The sequence below is a fragment of the Myxocyprinus asiaticus genome, chromosome 38 (genome assembly GCF_019703515.2).
Source record: "Myxocyprinus asiaticus isolate MX2 ecotype Aquarium Trade chromosome 38, UBuf_Myxa_2, whole genome shotgun sequence".
Taxonomy (NCBI): domain Eukaryota; kingdom Metazoa; phylum Chordata; class Actinopteri; order Cypriniformes; family Catostomidae; genus Myxocyprinus; species Myxocyprinus asiaticus.
Window position 1 is genome coordinate 30,653,256 of NC_059381.1, and position 19,143 is coordinate 30,672,398.

General features: G+C 37.1%; 1 protein-coding gene across 1 annotated transcript in view; it reads left to right on the top strand.

The window, feature by feature from the left end:
- rnf145b (ring finger protein 145b) overlaps positions 1–19,143 on the top strand; it is a 43,480-nt gene that overhangs the window by 14,073 nt on the left and 10,264 nt on the right. Inside the window, exons 3-8 of the mRNA XM_051677458.1 lie at positions 1,527–1,635; positions 3,191–3,282; positions 12,252–12,487; positions 12,885–13,060; positions 14,909–15,049; positions 15,202–15,384. Coding sequence (XP_051533418.1) covers positions 1,527–1,635; positions 3,191–3,282; positions 12,252–12,487; positions 12,885–13,060; positions 14,909–15,049; positions 15,202–15,384 — 937 coding nt within the window. The remainder of the gene's footprint in view (positions 1–1,526; positions 1,636–3,190; positions 3,283–12,251; positions 12,488–12,884; positions 13,061–14,908; positions 15,050–15,201; positions 15,385–19,143) is intronic.

The window sequence follows — 19,143 nt, forward strand, 5'->3', positions numbered from 1 at the left end:
TGTGTACTTTTATGAGTGAATGAACCACTCCAGAGAAGCATTATGAAAGACGTAATCGATAGGGCTACAAGTCGATTCCAAAAATCTGTTCTTTTATTCTGAGGTTGTTGGGAATCAATATGCACTTTGTCATTCATACTATCACTCATAAATAGTGTGAAGTATGCTTCATATTGCACTGTTTGTAGTAAGATTTCACTTTGCCTCACATAAAAATAAATATATATATATATATATATATATATAATTTGAAGAATCAAGAAAATTAGTCTGGAATCGACTCTTGGAATCAATTCCAAAAACATGGCATCGGATTTGGAGTCAATTCCAAATGTTCTGGAATCGAACAGTTTCACGGCCGGCACACCGGGAAAAGTCCTGTTTCTCTCTGTGGTCAGTACGCTCCTGCAGAGGGCGTAACGAACATTAAATGACCACAGGAACTAAACCACTAAACACGCTTCAGATCGAAGAAGTTAATTCAACCTTTGGCAAATATTGGCATGTTTTGTGTCTTCAAACAGTGTATACTTGGTTAACACTTGGTTCAAAGTACTTCTCCACTGCAGTGTGTGTGTTTGTGTGTGTGTGTGTGATTACATAAGCATCATTATCATAAGGAATAAGACAAATGGAGAGACCAGTTGCAGTCTGCCTCTGACACACACGCATGCACACACACCTATAAAGCAACATGGCAGAGATGGACAAGCATTCCTTGCACCGTACTAGCTGGAATGTTTCTGGATTTAAAGGGATAGTTCACCCACAAATTTTTATTTTGTCATTTACTCAACCTCATGTTGTTTCAAATTTGAATGACTCTTTCTTGGAACACAAAATGAGAATGTTCTCAGCATGCACTTTCACTGCTTCTTTTTGAATGAAAGTGAATGGTGAATGAGGGTACGCTTTGCCTTACATCTCCTTTTGTGTTTGTTACCTGAAATCTGCCTTAGCAATCACCATAAAATTATTTTTGAAAATCCTCATCCAGCCGTCAGGAATGACTTAAAGTAATGCAAATTCATTGTTTGAAAGGGGTGGGGAACCTTGCACATGGATCATGTTGACTTGACATTGGTATAATGGAAATCCAGCCTAATTTGCAGAAGTATACCACAATTGATGACATGTAATTTGCCTGTTCTCATTGCTGCTCATCTTCGTGGAAATTTCCTTCACAAGCATTTTGCATTCTAAGCATCACTTGCGATGCATCCGCGGCAGACAGATGCTAGTGTTGTTCTAAGATTGGGAAGTAAAATCAAAGGGTCAAAAAATGCCTGGTTAGGACAAAAAACTGTTTACAGAGAGGATATAGCTTTCATCATTACTTGTTGCTAAATTAGGACACGTGTTGGTGTCAAACCGTTAACCATAATTGGATTAGCAAACTAGCATTATAATTTCCCTCATATCCAAACACATAATCTTAGCATTAAAAAATATCACTAGACACTATATAAAATATAAAGACAATATTTTTCCTTTCACTAAATCAAACTCTGTCTCTCATTTATCAGGTTATATCCTCAGTCTGGTGTTGTTGACATTACCCCGGCAGCGCCTGGTGCAGCTCTACCTCTTAGTCCTCACGGCTCTTCTGCTCTTCGCTGGACACCAGCTCTCCAGGTCTGTGCTCAAACGGAAGGTTTTATGGCCAAAACATACTCTACACAATACATGAACACAGAGGCTTCTAGCAACGCAAGCTTGATTTTGTGCATTGTTGCGTCCCAAATTGTGTCTGACCGCAATTCATAACAAAACGTAGGTACAAGTTGCTTTCACAATGATGCCACAATGGGCGCTATAGCGGACATTAGTATGAACTTCCCACTTCTATGGTAAGTTTTCTCTTCAAAGTCAACTACTGTTATTTTGGAGCAACAGTTTGAAAAGAATATTGCTGAGCACCTGAATAACATCATCCACTTTATTGGCACAGATGTTAGAAGTTAACTCTATCGCCCCCTTGAGGACTGAGGTTTGTTACCGCCAGTAACACAAGAAAGCACGTTAAGCATGTTCAACCGAACCACGCATTGGGAGTGTGTTGGTTAAGTGCTCACATCTGCTAATGTGTACTTGTGTAAAGTATGTTTCTGGCCTTACTGTTGCATTAGTATTTCAACATTTAGCATTTACATTCTCTGATGACGGAAACACAAATGGTGCTTATTTATGAACATATTTATTCTAGCTAGCAGGGCTCCAGACTGCGACTAAAATGGTCGCAAATGCGACACAGTCATTTATTGCGACTATAATTTAAAATCTAGTCGTCATTGGCGACAGTCGGGTCGTGTGCGTTCTTATGCGGTTTCATCAGAGTTAGTTTTATTTTAATAGTTTAATTTATATACTGTGTGTGTGTGTGTGTGTGTGTGTGTGTGTGTGTATGTATATATATATATACACACACACATATACCATGTATGTATATATATATATATATATATATATATATATATATATATATATATATATACACACACACATACACAGTATATGTGTGTGTGTGTGAGATCAAGCTTTTGACACTTAGGACAATTAGGGGACTTGTTCACAACTTTTACACAAGGTAAAAACATCCACTGATGCTTAAAAAGACAACAAACTACTATATGCGTACTATGCTTTATGTAATTATCTGTAATGTAGATTGTGAAGAGCAGTATTAAATAAAAAAAATCTTTTATCTCTTATATTTGTATAAATTATGAAAAGTGTGAACATTTGAGACAAAAGGGAATGCAAACTTATCTTCTCAACTATGTACTGTATACTGTTTATTAAACCTCAGATTAATGGGTTATCAGCTGTCTTTTCTTCTGCTTTCTATCTTGTTTCTGAACAGCAATCTAAATCGAGCAATTCTGTGATTTGGCGACTAAAAACAGCCGTTTGGCTCAATGTTTCAGTTTAGGAGCCAATGGCTCCTTAGTAATTTTTTTAGTCTGGAGCTCTGAGCTAGTCTTTTACTTCTAGCAGCAGTGTCATTTAATCAGTAATAATAACTGAATAATTTCAGGCATTAAAGTCAGCACTTAACAGCATATTGGCATTAATGGTGCTTTCTAGAAGCTTAGCATTGCATTGTCCAGGATTGTAATGTGTTGTAGGCTTGCAAAGAATTTTAAACTGCTCAAAGATTGTAAGTGTGCAATGACTGATGTTTCTGTAGGGATTATGTACGTGGCGAGCTGGACTCGGGCTACGAGGGACCCATTTACCTGGAGCCACTCTCAATGAACCGCTTCACCACGGCACTCATTGGTATGTCCTCTGTCATCACTGAAACCAAATGCAGCTGTCTTGCTGCCCAACCAGTCATTAACTTAACAGTGTTTTGTATATGAAGGTACCTTGAAAGGAAACTGATTTCAGACCATTTTCCAAGCCACCATAATGTCCCATCTAATGGTTTAGATTCTGGTGATCTTAGAGATAACCAAACAAATATTTAATGATTTTTATTTATTTCAATCAACATCCAAATCACACGCAGGAGTTTAGGAGGTACAGGATAGGTGGTGAAGTATAAATCTGTGCTGCCTTCAAAAATCGATGGGCGGGAGGCATTTTAGTAGACAGGATGTGACACATACATTGAATCCGTGTCTTGATGCCAAAACAGCCTGAAAGATAGCATTTTTCTGTTTTCAGACACAGCCGATGTCTACTCTTACCCTCTTCCATATACAACTCCAAAACAACACGTTTCTGTTCTCTTCTGGAGGAGTTACTCAGGGTTTTGTATTACTGAAATATAATTCCCACCCACTGGAAAAGAGTCCTGACTGCTAAACTGTAGCATGAAACCTGAAAGAGACATAACCAGATCTCTGTGTACTCAGTTTGCTAATAAATAGAGGCCCTGTGAAACACTTCCAGTTTTGCTAATGAGACATTTAAAAAAGGAATGGCATGCAACTAGCCCCTTTCTTTCAAAAACATAGTCTTGAATACAGTTGTAACTGATTTAATTGCTTTAAAAGGAAGAGTGAACTTTGTCCTATGTTAGAGAGACCCAGGACACTGTAACCTAATCAGCTTTTATCAAAGGAGGTGCTAAAGGTTACATGGAGATGGGTTAGGAGAATATCAGGTTGGCAGGTTATCCATGTCAAGAGTTGACTTTGGAGCAGTCTGTGATAAAAGAGGAGAAACCTGACACAGTAGTCTTGTGTATTTCATCTCTGTTCTGCATTTGAAGTGTTTTTTAGACTCCTAGGAAGTAACTGACATCACAAAAATGATACTTATGCAATGTAACATTGCACAAGCTCTGACGTGCATTGTGGTCAAATTCTGAGACAAGTAGTTCAAATGCTTATATTTTAGAATGTTTTCCTAATTTATTAAAATGAAAGAAAAATCGATTCAAGTTAGATTATCAGCAGTTTGAGTGAGAAGATAAATTGAAAAATCAACATTAATTTGATAGTTTCTAAGCATTTGGTACAGCCCCCTTTTGCTTTAATGACAGCATGAACTCGACCTGTCATGGGCTTCACAAGTTACAGGTAAGCTTCCTGTTTATTTCCTGGTTTAAAAACAGATTTTAAATCCCAGATATTCAATGTGGTCTCAGACCTTTGGACACTTATCTAAATTTTAGATAGTTTATGGAGTATTTACACTTGATCACTTCATGTGTTTTTACTGATTGGATAGCCATGAAAAGACCAAGTTTAAATGTCCTCCAAGACGGATTCTAGACTGATATAAATTTGTTCACTCAAATTACCTCCAGACGCATTCCAGATGAAACTCGTTCAAGTGTAAATTCATCTGGCTATTCAAGCCACATATGTAAATTTTACTCTGCCCAAACACGTCAGCATGGGGAAAATGCAAAACATAACAGCTGCTACTGAGTAATTGCATATGCCTGTGTTACACAGTAAATAATAACAAATCAAGATAAAGAGCATGTTTTAGGAGAGAGAGCACTTTTTTCTTCATTTGTTTAATGCAGATTGCTAGCAAAACTGAAACTAAACACATACATATCTTATACATGGCTTACCTTCGACAAGCCCAAAGGGGAAAAATGCACCACGCACACACACGTGCACTGGGCAAAGTCACATGAAATCAAATAATAAATCTAGGGCTGCAACAACTAATTGAAAATTATCGATAATGAATGAATTTCATTATCGATTAGTAGGATATTTGCGGCGAGCATGGAGAAGCTCCGTCAGTGACATCACTTCACAGCCCAGTGAAAAATGTGTTGCATGATAACTTGTTTGAAAAACAATGGAGACATCAAAGAAGATCATAATAAGCATATAGATTAATGTGGAGTGGTTGCTGCATCAGATGCATTGATGGAGTGCTTGTGCTGTATGATGCGCTGGAGAGAAACAACTCTTAAATTTAACTTACAAATTTACTGTTATTTTCTGACTTATGTATACATTTTGAATTCAAAATCAGTCACGTATTTACATTTCGCAAAACTGTTTGTCTTTACCACAAGCGAGTCTCCGTTCAGTTTTACTGCGCACGTGAGCGCACGCATCCACGTCAATCAAATCGATCACAATGGAGAAATGGAGCGCAATCATTTTGATTAAACGCATGCAACATCAAATCGCGATTTCAGTTTCAATTATGCAGCTTTCATGGATGTCACAATGTCTCAGAGGTCCAAGTGTGCCGGCTTTTAAAGTGTTTTAGATGGTTTCTTCTCATCATGTAAGTGCATGTAATACAATGAGCTTAGGATGTCTAGACAAAGTCTAGGATGAGACTTTTCAGCGCGAGAGTGAATCTGATGATTGTACTATATAAACTGAATGCTCAATATAATGTATAATAATGCTAAGGTTCCTGATATTTGATAGTCTTGATGTAATGTCTGATTTCACCAGTAAATTGATATTAAAGGAGACCTATTATGCCCCTTTTTACAAGATGTAATATAAGTCTCAGGTGTCCCCAGAATGTGTCTGTGAAGTTTCAGCTCAAAATACCCCATGGATCATTTATTATACCATGTTGTAAATGCCTCTTTTTGGGTGGAATCAAAAACACGCTGTTTTCGTGTGTGTCTCTTTAAATGCAGTTGAGCTGCTGCTCCCCGCCCCCTTTCTGGAAGAGGGCTGTGCCTTTACAGCTTGTGCTTCGGATACTATAGCAACAACAAATCAGAACCAATATGACTGACACTGTAAATACCGGAGTTCAGCCATATATGTATGAGCAACCGTAAACGACGCAAAACATAGGCATTTTGAGTTTGTGATGACATAGCTCTGTTCTCCGTGAATACAATCAGAAACAATGGTAACTTTAGCTGCATTAGTCGTGGAATCAGCTAACAAGCACATTCGGAAAGGCGATTTGCAAACATTCACAAAATATAAAGTGCGATACTTACATCTTCAGGATATAAAGCTGGAACACGAACAGTTGGTACTGATCCATGCTTGAGAGTCAAATTTTTTGAAAATCCTGTTTTATATTGACCCTCATTCACAAAGCAGTCCAGTGTAAAATGATATGCACAAACATACATTAATTTTAGTATGTTTTGGGGCACATTTTCTTCAAAAACAAAACTTGTCCACTGTGTCTTCATTGGCTCTGATGCCGGGAGTACATGAAGACTCTTATGTTCACTTTTACAGCCAACAACAGAACACTTATGACGCTTACGAAGTTGAGACATTATTCTTCTCACTGTAGCTGCTCCAGCGCAGAAAAAAATGGTGGACTATGTGTCGATCACTCAGGGGAGGATCTATGATAATAGGGTGGAGTCCATCACCAGTCGTGGGCGAGGCCTGCTCTAACGTGACGTCACATTAGAGCAGAAATGAAAACCAATCACTTTGAGACACTATTTTAGATTAATAGAAATATAAGAAAGAGGAGTGGGTGGACTTTTATCATTGTAGGGTGGTTGTGTACACACACTGCCGACTCACATTTATGTTCAAACCCGTGTAAAAGTGAATTTTGCATAATAGGTCCCCTTTAAGGCAAAACAGCATAAACTACCATTGAAAGTGTTTTTTTTTTTTAAAAAGAATAATTTAGTAACTATACTCTTAAAACTTACAATATGAATTTTAAATAATGTATGTAATCAGTAACATAATTATGTCTTTTTCAGCTTGGCAGAATTATTAATATATTTGTTCTGGTGTCATTTTGTCCTCTGCTGAGCTGATTGATTTTTTTTTTTTTTTTTGTGTGTGTGTGTGTGTGAAAAAATCTGATTAATCGAGAAAATAATCGATGATTAATCGAGAAAATAATCGATGATTAATCGATTATCAAAATAATTGCTAGTTGCAGCCCTAAATATATAACATCTTTTAAATTCGCTGCCCTGCATCAGCATAATTACGGAAGTAAGTTTTATCTTGAAGATCGGATTTATATCCCTTTGGCACATTGATGTGGCCAGTTGTAAATGGAATGAGCTTACTCAATCGGATAGCAATCCAGTCAGTAAAAAATGCATGAAGTGACCAAGTGTAAATAACCTCCCCTTAAGTGATGTAGAGTCCTTTTTTAAATTTACATTTTCTGCAGTAAGTATAGATTTATATATGCAAATATTTAATGCTGAAATCTGTTATGTAGAGGCTTCACACTGTAGGGCATTTTACAATGTTTATTGCAGTTCATTATGACAGTTGTGCCACAGGACAATTTCCACATTTGAAATGTAAAAGTCAATTTGAATAGATAATTTTATTTCAATATGCAAAATCTGTTCTTTGTTGGCCAGCTAAATGATGATGATCTAAAATAATAAAAAGGCCAACCTTTGAGCCATGTCAGATCGCCCAACCTCTACACAGATTACGCACACTGTACCTTTTGGCAGCACCAGCATTTCAATATAAACTGTCTGTACAATGTTTCTGCGTTGTGAGAACAACCACATTTTTTCATAGGCTGGGAGCGTGTAAAGCAGGGGTGTCAAACTCGGTTCCTGGAGGGCCACAGTCCTACCCTAATTAAACACACCTGAAGCAGCTAATCAATGTCTTCAGGAGTGCTTGAAGATTACAAGGAGGCATTTTGGAGCAGGGCTGGTACAAACTCTGCAGGGCTGCGGCCCTCCAGGAGCTGAGTTTGACACCCCTGGTGTAAAGGGTTGTTTACACAGGGTGCTTTGTGCCTGCACTTTTATAAAAAAAATAAAAAAATAATAATAATTTAAACATGCAATAGACGGTTGTTTTTGAACATTGTGACTTGTCTCGCTGCAGTGTTTCATGCCAGGCACGCTGTGTTTTTAAGATGCTGTGTTGGTTAAAATTTTAAAAGCACATCTCGAGACATCTGCATTTTGTACTCCCTTTTGTTGCGCTGCATCTCGCTGATATTTAAACGCAAGAACACATCCTGTGTGAACGGCCCCTAAACCTGGGAGGAAGCTAAGTGTTTTTAAACAAAAAGATATTCGTATTAGTTTGAAAAACTTAGTTGCAATTAAATTCAATATCACAAGTTGAACCGTATAATCTGCTTTATTTTCTTTGAAATATCTGTGAAATAGTCTGTTTTTCTTTTCTGTACTATACATAGAACCTATACACACAGTGCTGGGTAGTTATGGATTACATGTAATCTAGATTACATAATAAAATTACAAAAATCAAATATTCTAATTGGATTAAATTACATTTTTAAATACTCGTAATCAGATTAGGTACTTTGTGTGGATTTTACTTGATTTCACATTAATCGGGCAATTGTTCATAATTTAGAAATCCAGATTGGTCATTCACTTGTCTGAGTTAAAAAAGTTACTTGTCCGGAGATAATTTTTTTTTTGTTTTTTCTTCAAATGTGTAAATATAATTTCTTCAGAACCATTATTCTCATTAGTGTTTTATCAGCTCATTACTCATTTAAATCATCCAATTTAAATCAGCACTACTCCACACAGTGTATGTTTTCTGTCGTATGTTTTCTAACATTACGACAGATGCCCAACCTAATAGTATACCTATGCATTCAACTCGATTCTCTGCGACAGAAATGTAAACTGCGCTGGGTAGGGGCGGAGGCTATTGTCATATATTTAGTTATAGTTTATTCCAAATAGAATCGATTCCGAGGCGTTGGGAATTGAGAATCGAATTGAAGCGTTGGAATTGACTTCAAAGCTGGAGTAGATTCCTTCTGGGGAAACCGGTTGATATTTTCGGACTATGTTTATTTCCTCGACCACTGAACTACTACACATTTTAGAAGCCTAACAGGACTAATACAATTTACAAAATGATTATAAAATGACTGCATCTTAATGATCATCAATCTGACTGAGTCAAATCCACTCCGTTTGTTCATCTGTATGAAGTAATCACACAAGACCTTCAACACATCTGCTTTCCAGACCTGGATAGTCTACCAGTATTTTAATTTGGATTAAACTAATAATCAAGGACTTGCCAAATTTGTGAGTAAATTGGCATACAATAATAACTTCCCAGATGTTACGGCACAAGTCTGCAACAAGGAGATGGCAGAGTTGAGTCAGCTTCTCAGTTCACATCAATAAATCTGTATTTTCCTAGTTGTTCAAACCTTTGTTTTAAATGTAAGATATACAAGGGCACATTTTCTCATTTATTTTGGTCCTGTGATCACATTCAGCCATTCTGGAAAGGGGTTCATTCTGTGATCCAGGAGATAATTGGTAAACGGTTTATTTCATCCCCTTCACTTTATCTGCTGAACCATACTCCTAAAGGCTTTTTTGACCCGGATACCAAGTATTTATTTACAATTCTTTTATTTCTGGCTAAAAAATGTATTCTACTGAGGTGGTCTGCACCCCAGGTTCCAACGGTTACCATGTGGATATCTCAGTTATCAGCCTTTTTTCCTTTGGAGAAACTAACTTGTGATCTTAATCACAAGTCGGACAAATTTTGGAGGCTATGGAAACCTGTGCATTCTTTTCTACAGAAACTCTGACCACCTGTTTCAAGAGGAATATGGGTTTCTACTGTTTTATTTATTTTCATTTTTTTGTCATGTTTGTGAACAATTTATGCAGGAAGAGATGTATACTTTTTTATATATAATTGTTTATCTTTCAGTGCTTTGGGTTTGTTTGTCTGTTTATTCATTGATGTTAATGTATGTCTGTATTATTTGAAAATCAATAAAACAATTTAAAAAAAATCTGTATTTTAAAGTTTAAATGATCAATGTGCTGCACTTACAAAAGTGAGAATCCTAACGCTTCTCTACTCGTTCTCGATATTTTTACAGTGTTTTAAAACGTTTTGCATACATTTTACAAAATTTTACATAAAAATAATTAATTCAAAAACAAAAATGTTAAATGCACGTTAAAAATGTGTGTGTGTGTAATATATAATTTATTTTATTTATTTTTTCGTTGTATGAAATAAACCAGTACAATAATGTGGATTTTTTTTTAATAAAACTGAAGTGTATTGTTATACATTTTATTCAGTGTAAAAACGGTAGTGAACAATTACTGTACTTTCTAATTTAAACCTTTTTCTAAACAAGAACTCATGAGTGGTAACAGACAATTTCAGTATAGGTTAAATGGTGCTTTTAAGATTATTTCCGGTAGTTCTTGGAAATACAGGCGCATCTACTCAAACTTCCCTCAAATTTATCTCATGGGATTGAAGCATCACGCTTGATTTAATTTTAGAATGGACCTATTAATAGTAAATGTCAGCAGTGCAAAGAATGCTTTGTAGTGAGCTATTTATTATGAGATTTAACCTCTTTATCTATTTATTTATTTATTTATTTTTTTTTGGAATCGAATAAATCAGTCTTGAATCAACTCTCGATTCCAAAACCAGGAATTGGAGTCGATTCCCAAATTTCTGGAATCTAACAGCCCTATTTATTCCTATCATAATCCACTGCAGCTCAAGAAAATATCAAATATTTTTATCTTTAGTGGCACCTGCTGCTTTACCGGCATTCAGTTTGCAGCCAAATCATGAGATTTGTTATGGCCTGCTTTGGACTCGGTGTCGAGTCCAACTCTGTTCCCTTTGGACTCAGACTCGATTGGTTAATGACTCGGACTTGACTAAGGTGGACTCGTACCCAACACTACCCGTTAAACTCAAACATATGAGTCTGTCGTTGGAGGGCCACTAACACACATCAGCATCACTGGGAAAAACATGCAAATCATATTTTTTTCTATTTTTTTTTTTTATCGTATTTTTGCATCATGTAAAATATATTTGCAATCCATGCTCATGAATTTGTGGACAAAAGCAGCACTCAAATGAGACCATCCCTTCTCATGACGAATAATTATGCAAGTTACTAAATACTGCTGATGTACAGCTGTGAAATGCTATCTACGTCATATCCAGTGACCTTTACTAATGATTGATTCTAGAAGTCTGGAAAATAATAATTTATTTTTTTAAATACTTAATAAGAATATATCACATCTTTTTCTGCCATCTTGGACATCCATCAATATTTAAGCAATTTATTGCTGTTAAGCAATATGTCAAAATGATATAGATTATCCTACTGAAATGTTGTGACATCAAATAAACAAGAATTAGGTCAGAGGTAATCCCAAATTAATCAGATTAGATGAACTAAAATTATAATCCAAGAGATTACGTTAATGATTATAATTTTAGTCATGCAATTTGTAAAAAGTATGGGATTGAAATTTAGAAGTAATCTACCCAGCACTGTGAACACATTTTTTCATGCGTTTTCTTTACATCATTTGCGGAGACTGACACCATTATTTAAATGAATATTTTTCCACGTCGATCCTATTATTATGGTATGACGTAACTCTGATTATCCCGCCTCAAACCGCACCTAATTACAAAACCAACTGAAATTAATCACTTGTCAGTTAGTCGGATTTCTGTCTAAGTGGCCGCTTCTTGGCCAGTTTAAATTTCTGTAGAGCCCAGACCTTTTGACGCGGCCAAGGTAAGGCTACATTTGTTTTGTCATTTAAAAGAAACAGTAAATCTATGGACTAGCAAGTAGTATATGAGATTCTTTTAACCCCTTAGTGTTTGCCAGCCTGTGTGTATTTAGCTGGTTATGGCTTATTGGGTCTTTTTATTTGCCATGTCAACACAACAAAATTTATGAGATTATGAGCACTCGCATTGGAGACATTGAATGCGGCTCATTTATGTGTGTTAGTGTAATTTATTTGTGTTCAGTTCGTCTGTAGGTTTGTGTTTGTTCAGTAAGACTGTCTTCTCCCTCAGGTCAGCTTGTGGTGTGTACGCTGTGTTCCTGCGTCATGCAGACCAAACAGATCTGGCTTTTCTCTGCTCACCTGCTCCCTTTGGTGGCCAGACTCTGCTTTGTGCCCCTGGAGACCATTGTCTTCATCAACCGCTTTGCCGTGATCTTCACTGGTCTGGAGGTGCTGTACTTCTTGGCCACCAACCTGCTGGTGCCCTACAATCTGGCGAAAACTGCCTACAGAGAGCTGGTGCAGGTACGACTTCACTGTTACAACTTTTTAAGCACATTAAGTAATAGATGTGCTATTACTTTAAGTGATCAGATTTAGGATTTTCACCTGGCATTGGTGAAATAATCCCATACATGCACCTAAACCATGTCTAGGGATCAGAATATCAAAGAGACTTGGGGTGGGAAGCAACCACATAGCAACACAATAGCAACTCCCACATCACCCTGGTATCATTGTAGCGGGTTTTGCACAGGCTAGCACCCCTTACATTTTCTTCAGAAAGTATAAAAATCTAGTTATTATAAAACTAGATTATTTTGTGTGATTCTGCCTCTGTAACTGAATTAGTGCCAAGATATTTTAATGGCATTAAATTACACCCTCTGTGTGACATTCATCTCATTTCTCTGTTGTTTAGGTGGTGGAGGTGTACGGTTTGCTGGCTCTAGGCATGTCTTTGTGGAATCAGCTGGTACTACCTGTGCTCTTCATGTGCTTCTGGCTGGTACTGTTCGCACTACAGATCTACACCTACTTCAGCACACGGAACCAGCCACCCTCCCGAGAGAGACTGCTCTTTCTCTTCCTCACAAGGTAAAACGGCATCCAAATCACCAACCATGCTGTCATAACTACACTGAACTCCCAGTATGTAGTTTGCATCTTTTTTGAGACTGTCTCAGTAGTCTCTGGCTCTGTCCAAACTAGAGCCTGACCGATATGGGATTTTTGAGACCGATACCGATTTTAGAGGGGGAAAATTCACAGATTACCGATATAGTTAATTTTTGAGCTGGAATGAAAACAGACCTTTTCTATGTGGATTTTGCACTGATATGACTATGCAAAGGTACTCAGAAGGCTGCTTTCTTAAATATTTTTATCAAAGAATATTTGACATTATTATTATATATTGTCAACAAATTCTAGAAATGAACACTGAGAAAATAAAGAATAAATAAAAATATAATAAATAGCTTAATAAACATCAGTACTGTTAGTATAAGTCAATTGCTGACCATTTAAATAAAGAATAAATAAAATAAAATAAAAATCAGTACTGGATGTTTAGTATGTCAGTTGCTGACCATTTAAATAAAGAATAAATAAAAATACAATAAATAGCTAAATAAACATCAGTACTGTATAGTATCAGTCAAATGCTGACCATTAAAATAAAGAATAAATTAAAATAAAATACATAGCTAAATAAACATCAGTACTGTTTAGTATCAGTCAAATGCTGACCATTAAAATAAAGAATAACTAAAATAAATGGCTAAATAAACATCAGTACTGTATGTTTAATATCAGTCAAATGTTGACCATTAAAATAAAGAATAAAAATAAAAACAATAGCTAAATAATCATCAGTAGTACTGTTTAGTATCAGTCAAATGCTGACTATTTTAATACTGCCAGTCAATTATTGGCAGGTTGTAAAACAAGAAGCATTTACACCTGCCGAGACAAGAGAAAAACAATGGCAGCGGTGTTGCACCGTATTCTGCTATACAAGTTCAGGGGAAGCTTTCAACGGTGGAAAACCAGACTTCTAAATATTACATTTTATAAATGCATCAACTGGAATTGTTCGGTTGAAGGGGGTACCAAACTGTGAATCCTTAACAAAACAGTTTGGTGAATACATGTTAACACATTAGCTTCCACTCAGCTGACAAGCAATGAAAGTAGCTACGTGGTTAGCTAGTTAGCTATAAGCTCGTTGTCACGGAGAGTAAAAGATGGGCCAGCATTGCGTCTCACCAACTAGGTAACAGCGTAGCATGAAATCAACACTCAGCAGACCAATCCACCACCGAACCGTTGTCTGCTGAGCTGCAAAAAGATGCTCTGATGTTTATCTTTCAATCTGCTACATTACTGACTGCACTGATAAACTATAGCTGGCTAACAGCAAACAGACATGAGTGACATGGTTGTCAGGGACAGGGTTAATGTTATATTAGTTATATAAAAAAGGGAAAATGATGGGGTCATTGTTTATTAACTTTCCAGTATGTATTTCACAAACTAGTTAGCAACTTACCGCGAAGAAACTGCTCGACTCCGCCCTGTCCGTCAGAGTCAGCTCTGTAAACAGTGGAGTCAGAGCGCACTCTGCTGGACAAACTACGTAATGACACCAATTCTAAAGCATTGTTTTTTGCATGATATGTTCTGAAAAAAAGTTTTCATATCTGCGCATATCAGTAAACATATACGCCTATATCGATATGTCGGTGAAAGGCTAATATCGACCGACCGATATATCGGTCGGGCACTAGTCCAAACCCTTGTGAGCTGCCTATCGATGTAAAGGCTGTTCTTATGCTGTGTTCTTAAAGGGGTATTTCACCCTCAAAATGTAAATGCTACTGCGGAACAGTTTTCAAGAGATTGTGTAGGTAAGTGTTACGTGGTTGTGTGTGTTATCTTCAGTATTGCTGAGTGCTGTAGTACTCCCTACTCTCTGCTGGGGCTGGTCTTCACTGTGTCTTTTGTGGCGCTGGGCGTCCTGACACTCTGCAAGTTCTACCTGCAGGGCTACAGAGCTTTCATGAATGACAACACCATGCATAGGTGAGAAGCAGCCCTCAAAATATGCTTAAACTCTGTAAAAGGTATGTTTTGGAATGATTCTTGTTATTTCAGTTTTTGTAGAGAGCTGAGATCAGTGTATACAGTATTTCAAGTGGTTAAAATGTCTCATCCTGCGTTGTTCTTATTTTCAGGGGCATGACAGAAGGAATCACTTTGTTAATCTTGGCTGTTCAGACTGGACTCATTGAGCTGCAGGTCATTCACAGAGCCTTCCTTCTCAGCATCATCCTCTTCATCGTTGTGGCCTCCATCCTGCAGTCCATGCTGGAGATCGCTGACCCCATAGTTTTGGCGCTGGGGGCCTCCAGAGACAAGTAAGAGCCATCACTGATCAGTATACATTGCTCCTGCCACTTTCACACAAAATTAAAGCCTGTTAACACCAAGGAGTTCTAAAATATCTGGAGAAAGCTATCCGTTAGCATTCCCACACTTCTATTTTTGTGTATTTTTCATAATTTGTTTTAGATCTTCAAATGAGTATAACATAAAACAAAGACAGCCTGAGTAAACACAAAATAGAGTTTTCAAATAAATAAGAAAAACCCACAGGTAACCTCAGGAGAAGTACAGGCTGCTCTGGAAAAAGACAGTGTGGTTGTTTCAAGGAGCACAATACTTGTTGACCCCTCTCCAATCATAGCGCTTATGGTTGTAACCATAAAGCTCAATTTTGGTCTCGTCACTCCAAATTACAGTGTGCCAGAAGCTGTGAGGTGTGTCAAGGTGTTGTCGGGCATATTGTAACCGGGCTTTTTTGTGGCATTGGCTTCTTTCTAGCATCTCGACCATGCAGCTCATTTTTGTTCAAATATTCGTTGTATTGTGCTCCTTGAAACAACCACATCGTCTTTTTCCAGAGCAGCCTGTATTTCTCCTGAGGTTACCTGTGGGTTTTTCTTTGTATCCCGAACAATTCTTCTGGCAGTTGTGGCTGAAATCTTTCTTGGTCTACCTGACCTTGGCTTGGTATCGAGATCCCCGAATTTTCCACTTCTTAATAAGTGATTGAACAGTACTGACTGGCATGTTCAAGGATTTGGATATATTTTTATTTCCTTTTCCATCTTTATAAAGTTCCATTACCTTGTTATGCAGGTCTTTTGACAGTTCTTTTCTGCTCCCCGTGGCTCGGTATCTAGCCTGCTCAGTGCATCCACGTGAGAGCTAACAAACTCATTGACTCTTTATACACAGGCACTAATTGCAATTTAAAAAGCCACAGGTGAGGGAAATTAACCTTTAATTGCCATTTAAACCTGTGTGTGTCACCTTGTGTGTCTGTAACAAGGCCAAACATTCAAGGGTATGTAAACTTTTGATCAGGGCCATTTGGGTGATTTCTGTTATCATTATGATTTAAAAAGGAGTCAAACAACTATGTGATAATAAATGGCTTCATATGATCATTATCCTTAAATATACTTAAAACAGTTTTTTTGCATGATCAGTCATATTTTGAAAATCAATGCCAAAATTTCACAATTTCTGCCAGGGTATGCAAACTTTTGAGCACAACTGTATAGACAAACATGAAACAGATTGGTGAATGGAAATTATCTTCAACAGAGAACATTGAACTTTGTCTATTGACCATGCCATGAACCATCAATACTTAATTTAGTATACCGTGATTTGAGATCGAGTTAACTCAAATTAAATTAAAGAGAAAGAGACACCAGTACTTTCAGCGAAAGGTGGAGGTGTAGTTGCATTTCCTTGTGTTGCTTTGGTCCTTTGGCTGGGTCAGTAGAAAGTTCTTGTTGTTTTCAGTCGATGTTTTGGACCTCTGTTAAGATTGTGGAGGTTGGAAGACTCGCGACTCCCGTCACGTGTGTGAGTTGTAGAGCAGATTAGGGATGCACCGATCCGATACCTGGATCGGTATCGGCTCCGATACTGAAGCTTTTAGACGGATCAGGTATCGGTCCGACGAGCTCTATCCAAATCCGATACTGTGTGTGAGTCATGTTCATTACTGTCAAGCTCCAAAAATGACATAAAAGAAAAACACCATTAAAGAAGTTCATAGGACTCGTGCATTTTATTCAAAGCCACTTGAAGACATGTGATAGCTCTGTGAATCACAAAAGGCTGTGTTTAATAAGTAAATATATAGTATGCTCAGCGCCAGCGCGTTAGTGAATGGTGCTGCTCTGTTGACAAACTCACACACAGGCTGGTGATGCACTCGCGGCTATTTTTAGCCTTCACAGCGGTGTGCAATATTTGAGCGCTACTCAAGAACAGCATCTCAGATGTAGATGCTCAATAGTTCGGTTCACTTATAATATGCATTTTACCAGAATTTGAATAAGAAACTAATTAAACTACTGTGAACTTGCCTACAAACAGGCACGTACAGGACTTCCTGGAGAGTTTAGAATGTCAAAATAAAAGCGTGAGGGTTTAAAAAGTGCACTATTTAAATATATTACTGTTGTATTTAAAATTAAAAATTAAAGTCAATAATAATAATATTAATAACAATTTATTATTATTATTATTATAGTCATCATTAGTAATTGTTTACAATTTATAACAATATTTATGTTGAATGGGTTCCAAAAAATAACTGTGTGAATGGAAAGTGGACTGATGTCTTACAACTAAATTGAACAAAAAAGAGATCTGAATCCTTTAAAGTCCAGATGCAAGTTGAAACATTTTTGGGGAAAAAAAAGGCAAAAATAGAACACTGGTTTCTTTTCTACTGAAGACTTGAAGACTGGAATTACTGTTGATTTTGCTGCTACATTATCCAGTTTACTAGTTCATAATGAAGTGTTTACTAAGTAAGCTATACATTTATATTGAAATAATGTGCAGTTAGAGGTTTTTGTTTCTTTACATATTAAAGGGTACTCCCAATTAGTTCCACACAATAATGTAAAGATATTCTAAACTGATTATGCAAAAAAACAACACTGGTATTGGCTTGGGATCGGTATCGGCCGATACTGAGATTTCCGATAAAAAAGTGGTATCGGTGCATCCCTAGAGCAGATAGGGAGAAGAGCTTCTTCTGAACTTTGCGTTCTGAGCTTTCCTGGACTCTACATTGTGAGAAAGCCAGCCAATGAAGGGCTAATAGCCCAGAGCCAAGAGGGCAGAGGCGGAAGAGACGAAGAATTGCAGAAGAGAGCCGAAGAAGAAGAGAGCATTCATCCAAGACGGGGAGCCTTTGTACTGTTGAGGTTAGCCGCACCCCAAAGTGTCTTGACCCAATCAGAAGTGTCTTTTCAGATACTATGTGATCATCTCCCTGTCCCTCCTTCTGAATGTGATTGAGCCTTTGTCTGTGAAGATTCCTGTTTCCCGCTCAAAATAGGGCAATGTTTAATCATGACTTTTTATATCTTGGATACAACTGAATATATCAAAAATGTATTAACACAAACATTCCTGAAATGCCGAAAGAGTCTCAACGATAGTAAACATGATGTGCTTTATCATGAATGGTTACCATTCTAGTAATATGACATGAATAAGACAAGATTAAGTATTATAATCATCAATTTGTCAGTTATAAGTGATTACAAATCACTACACATTTTAAAGGTTACATCAGGCTACAATCATTTGTGTAAGATAAAATGTTACTATCAAAAGTAGACTGTGTTGTGCAATTTAGAACAATACAATGAAGTCTTCTGGTTGTGTTACAGCTCATAGTACATGTATATGCATTGTTAAAACCCAAGAAAAGTTAGTTTTGCGATTGTGTCAAAGTTCCTGGATTAAGATGAGATGTCCTGCTAAAAAGAGTTCAAAGGGATCCTTCCAAAGAGTGTAAGACAGTTTTCAAGCTCTCTCTTGTCTTGTACAAAGTTTTAGCATGTAACACAGCAAATGTCTCATTGTGGTCATTCAGTATATATCTTCAGCCCATAATATACTATAGCCCCCTTAAACTTAATAGCTTGTTGTGCCACATTTAGCAACAACAACTGCAACCAAATGCATCCTATAACTGGAGATTGGTCTTTCACAACGCTGTGGTTGAATTTTGGCCCACTCTTCTTTGCAGAACTGCTTTCGTTCAGCCACATTGGAGGGTTTTCGAGCATGAG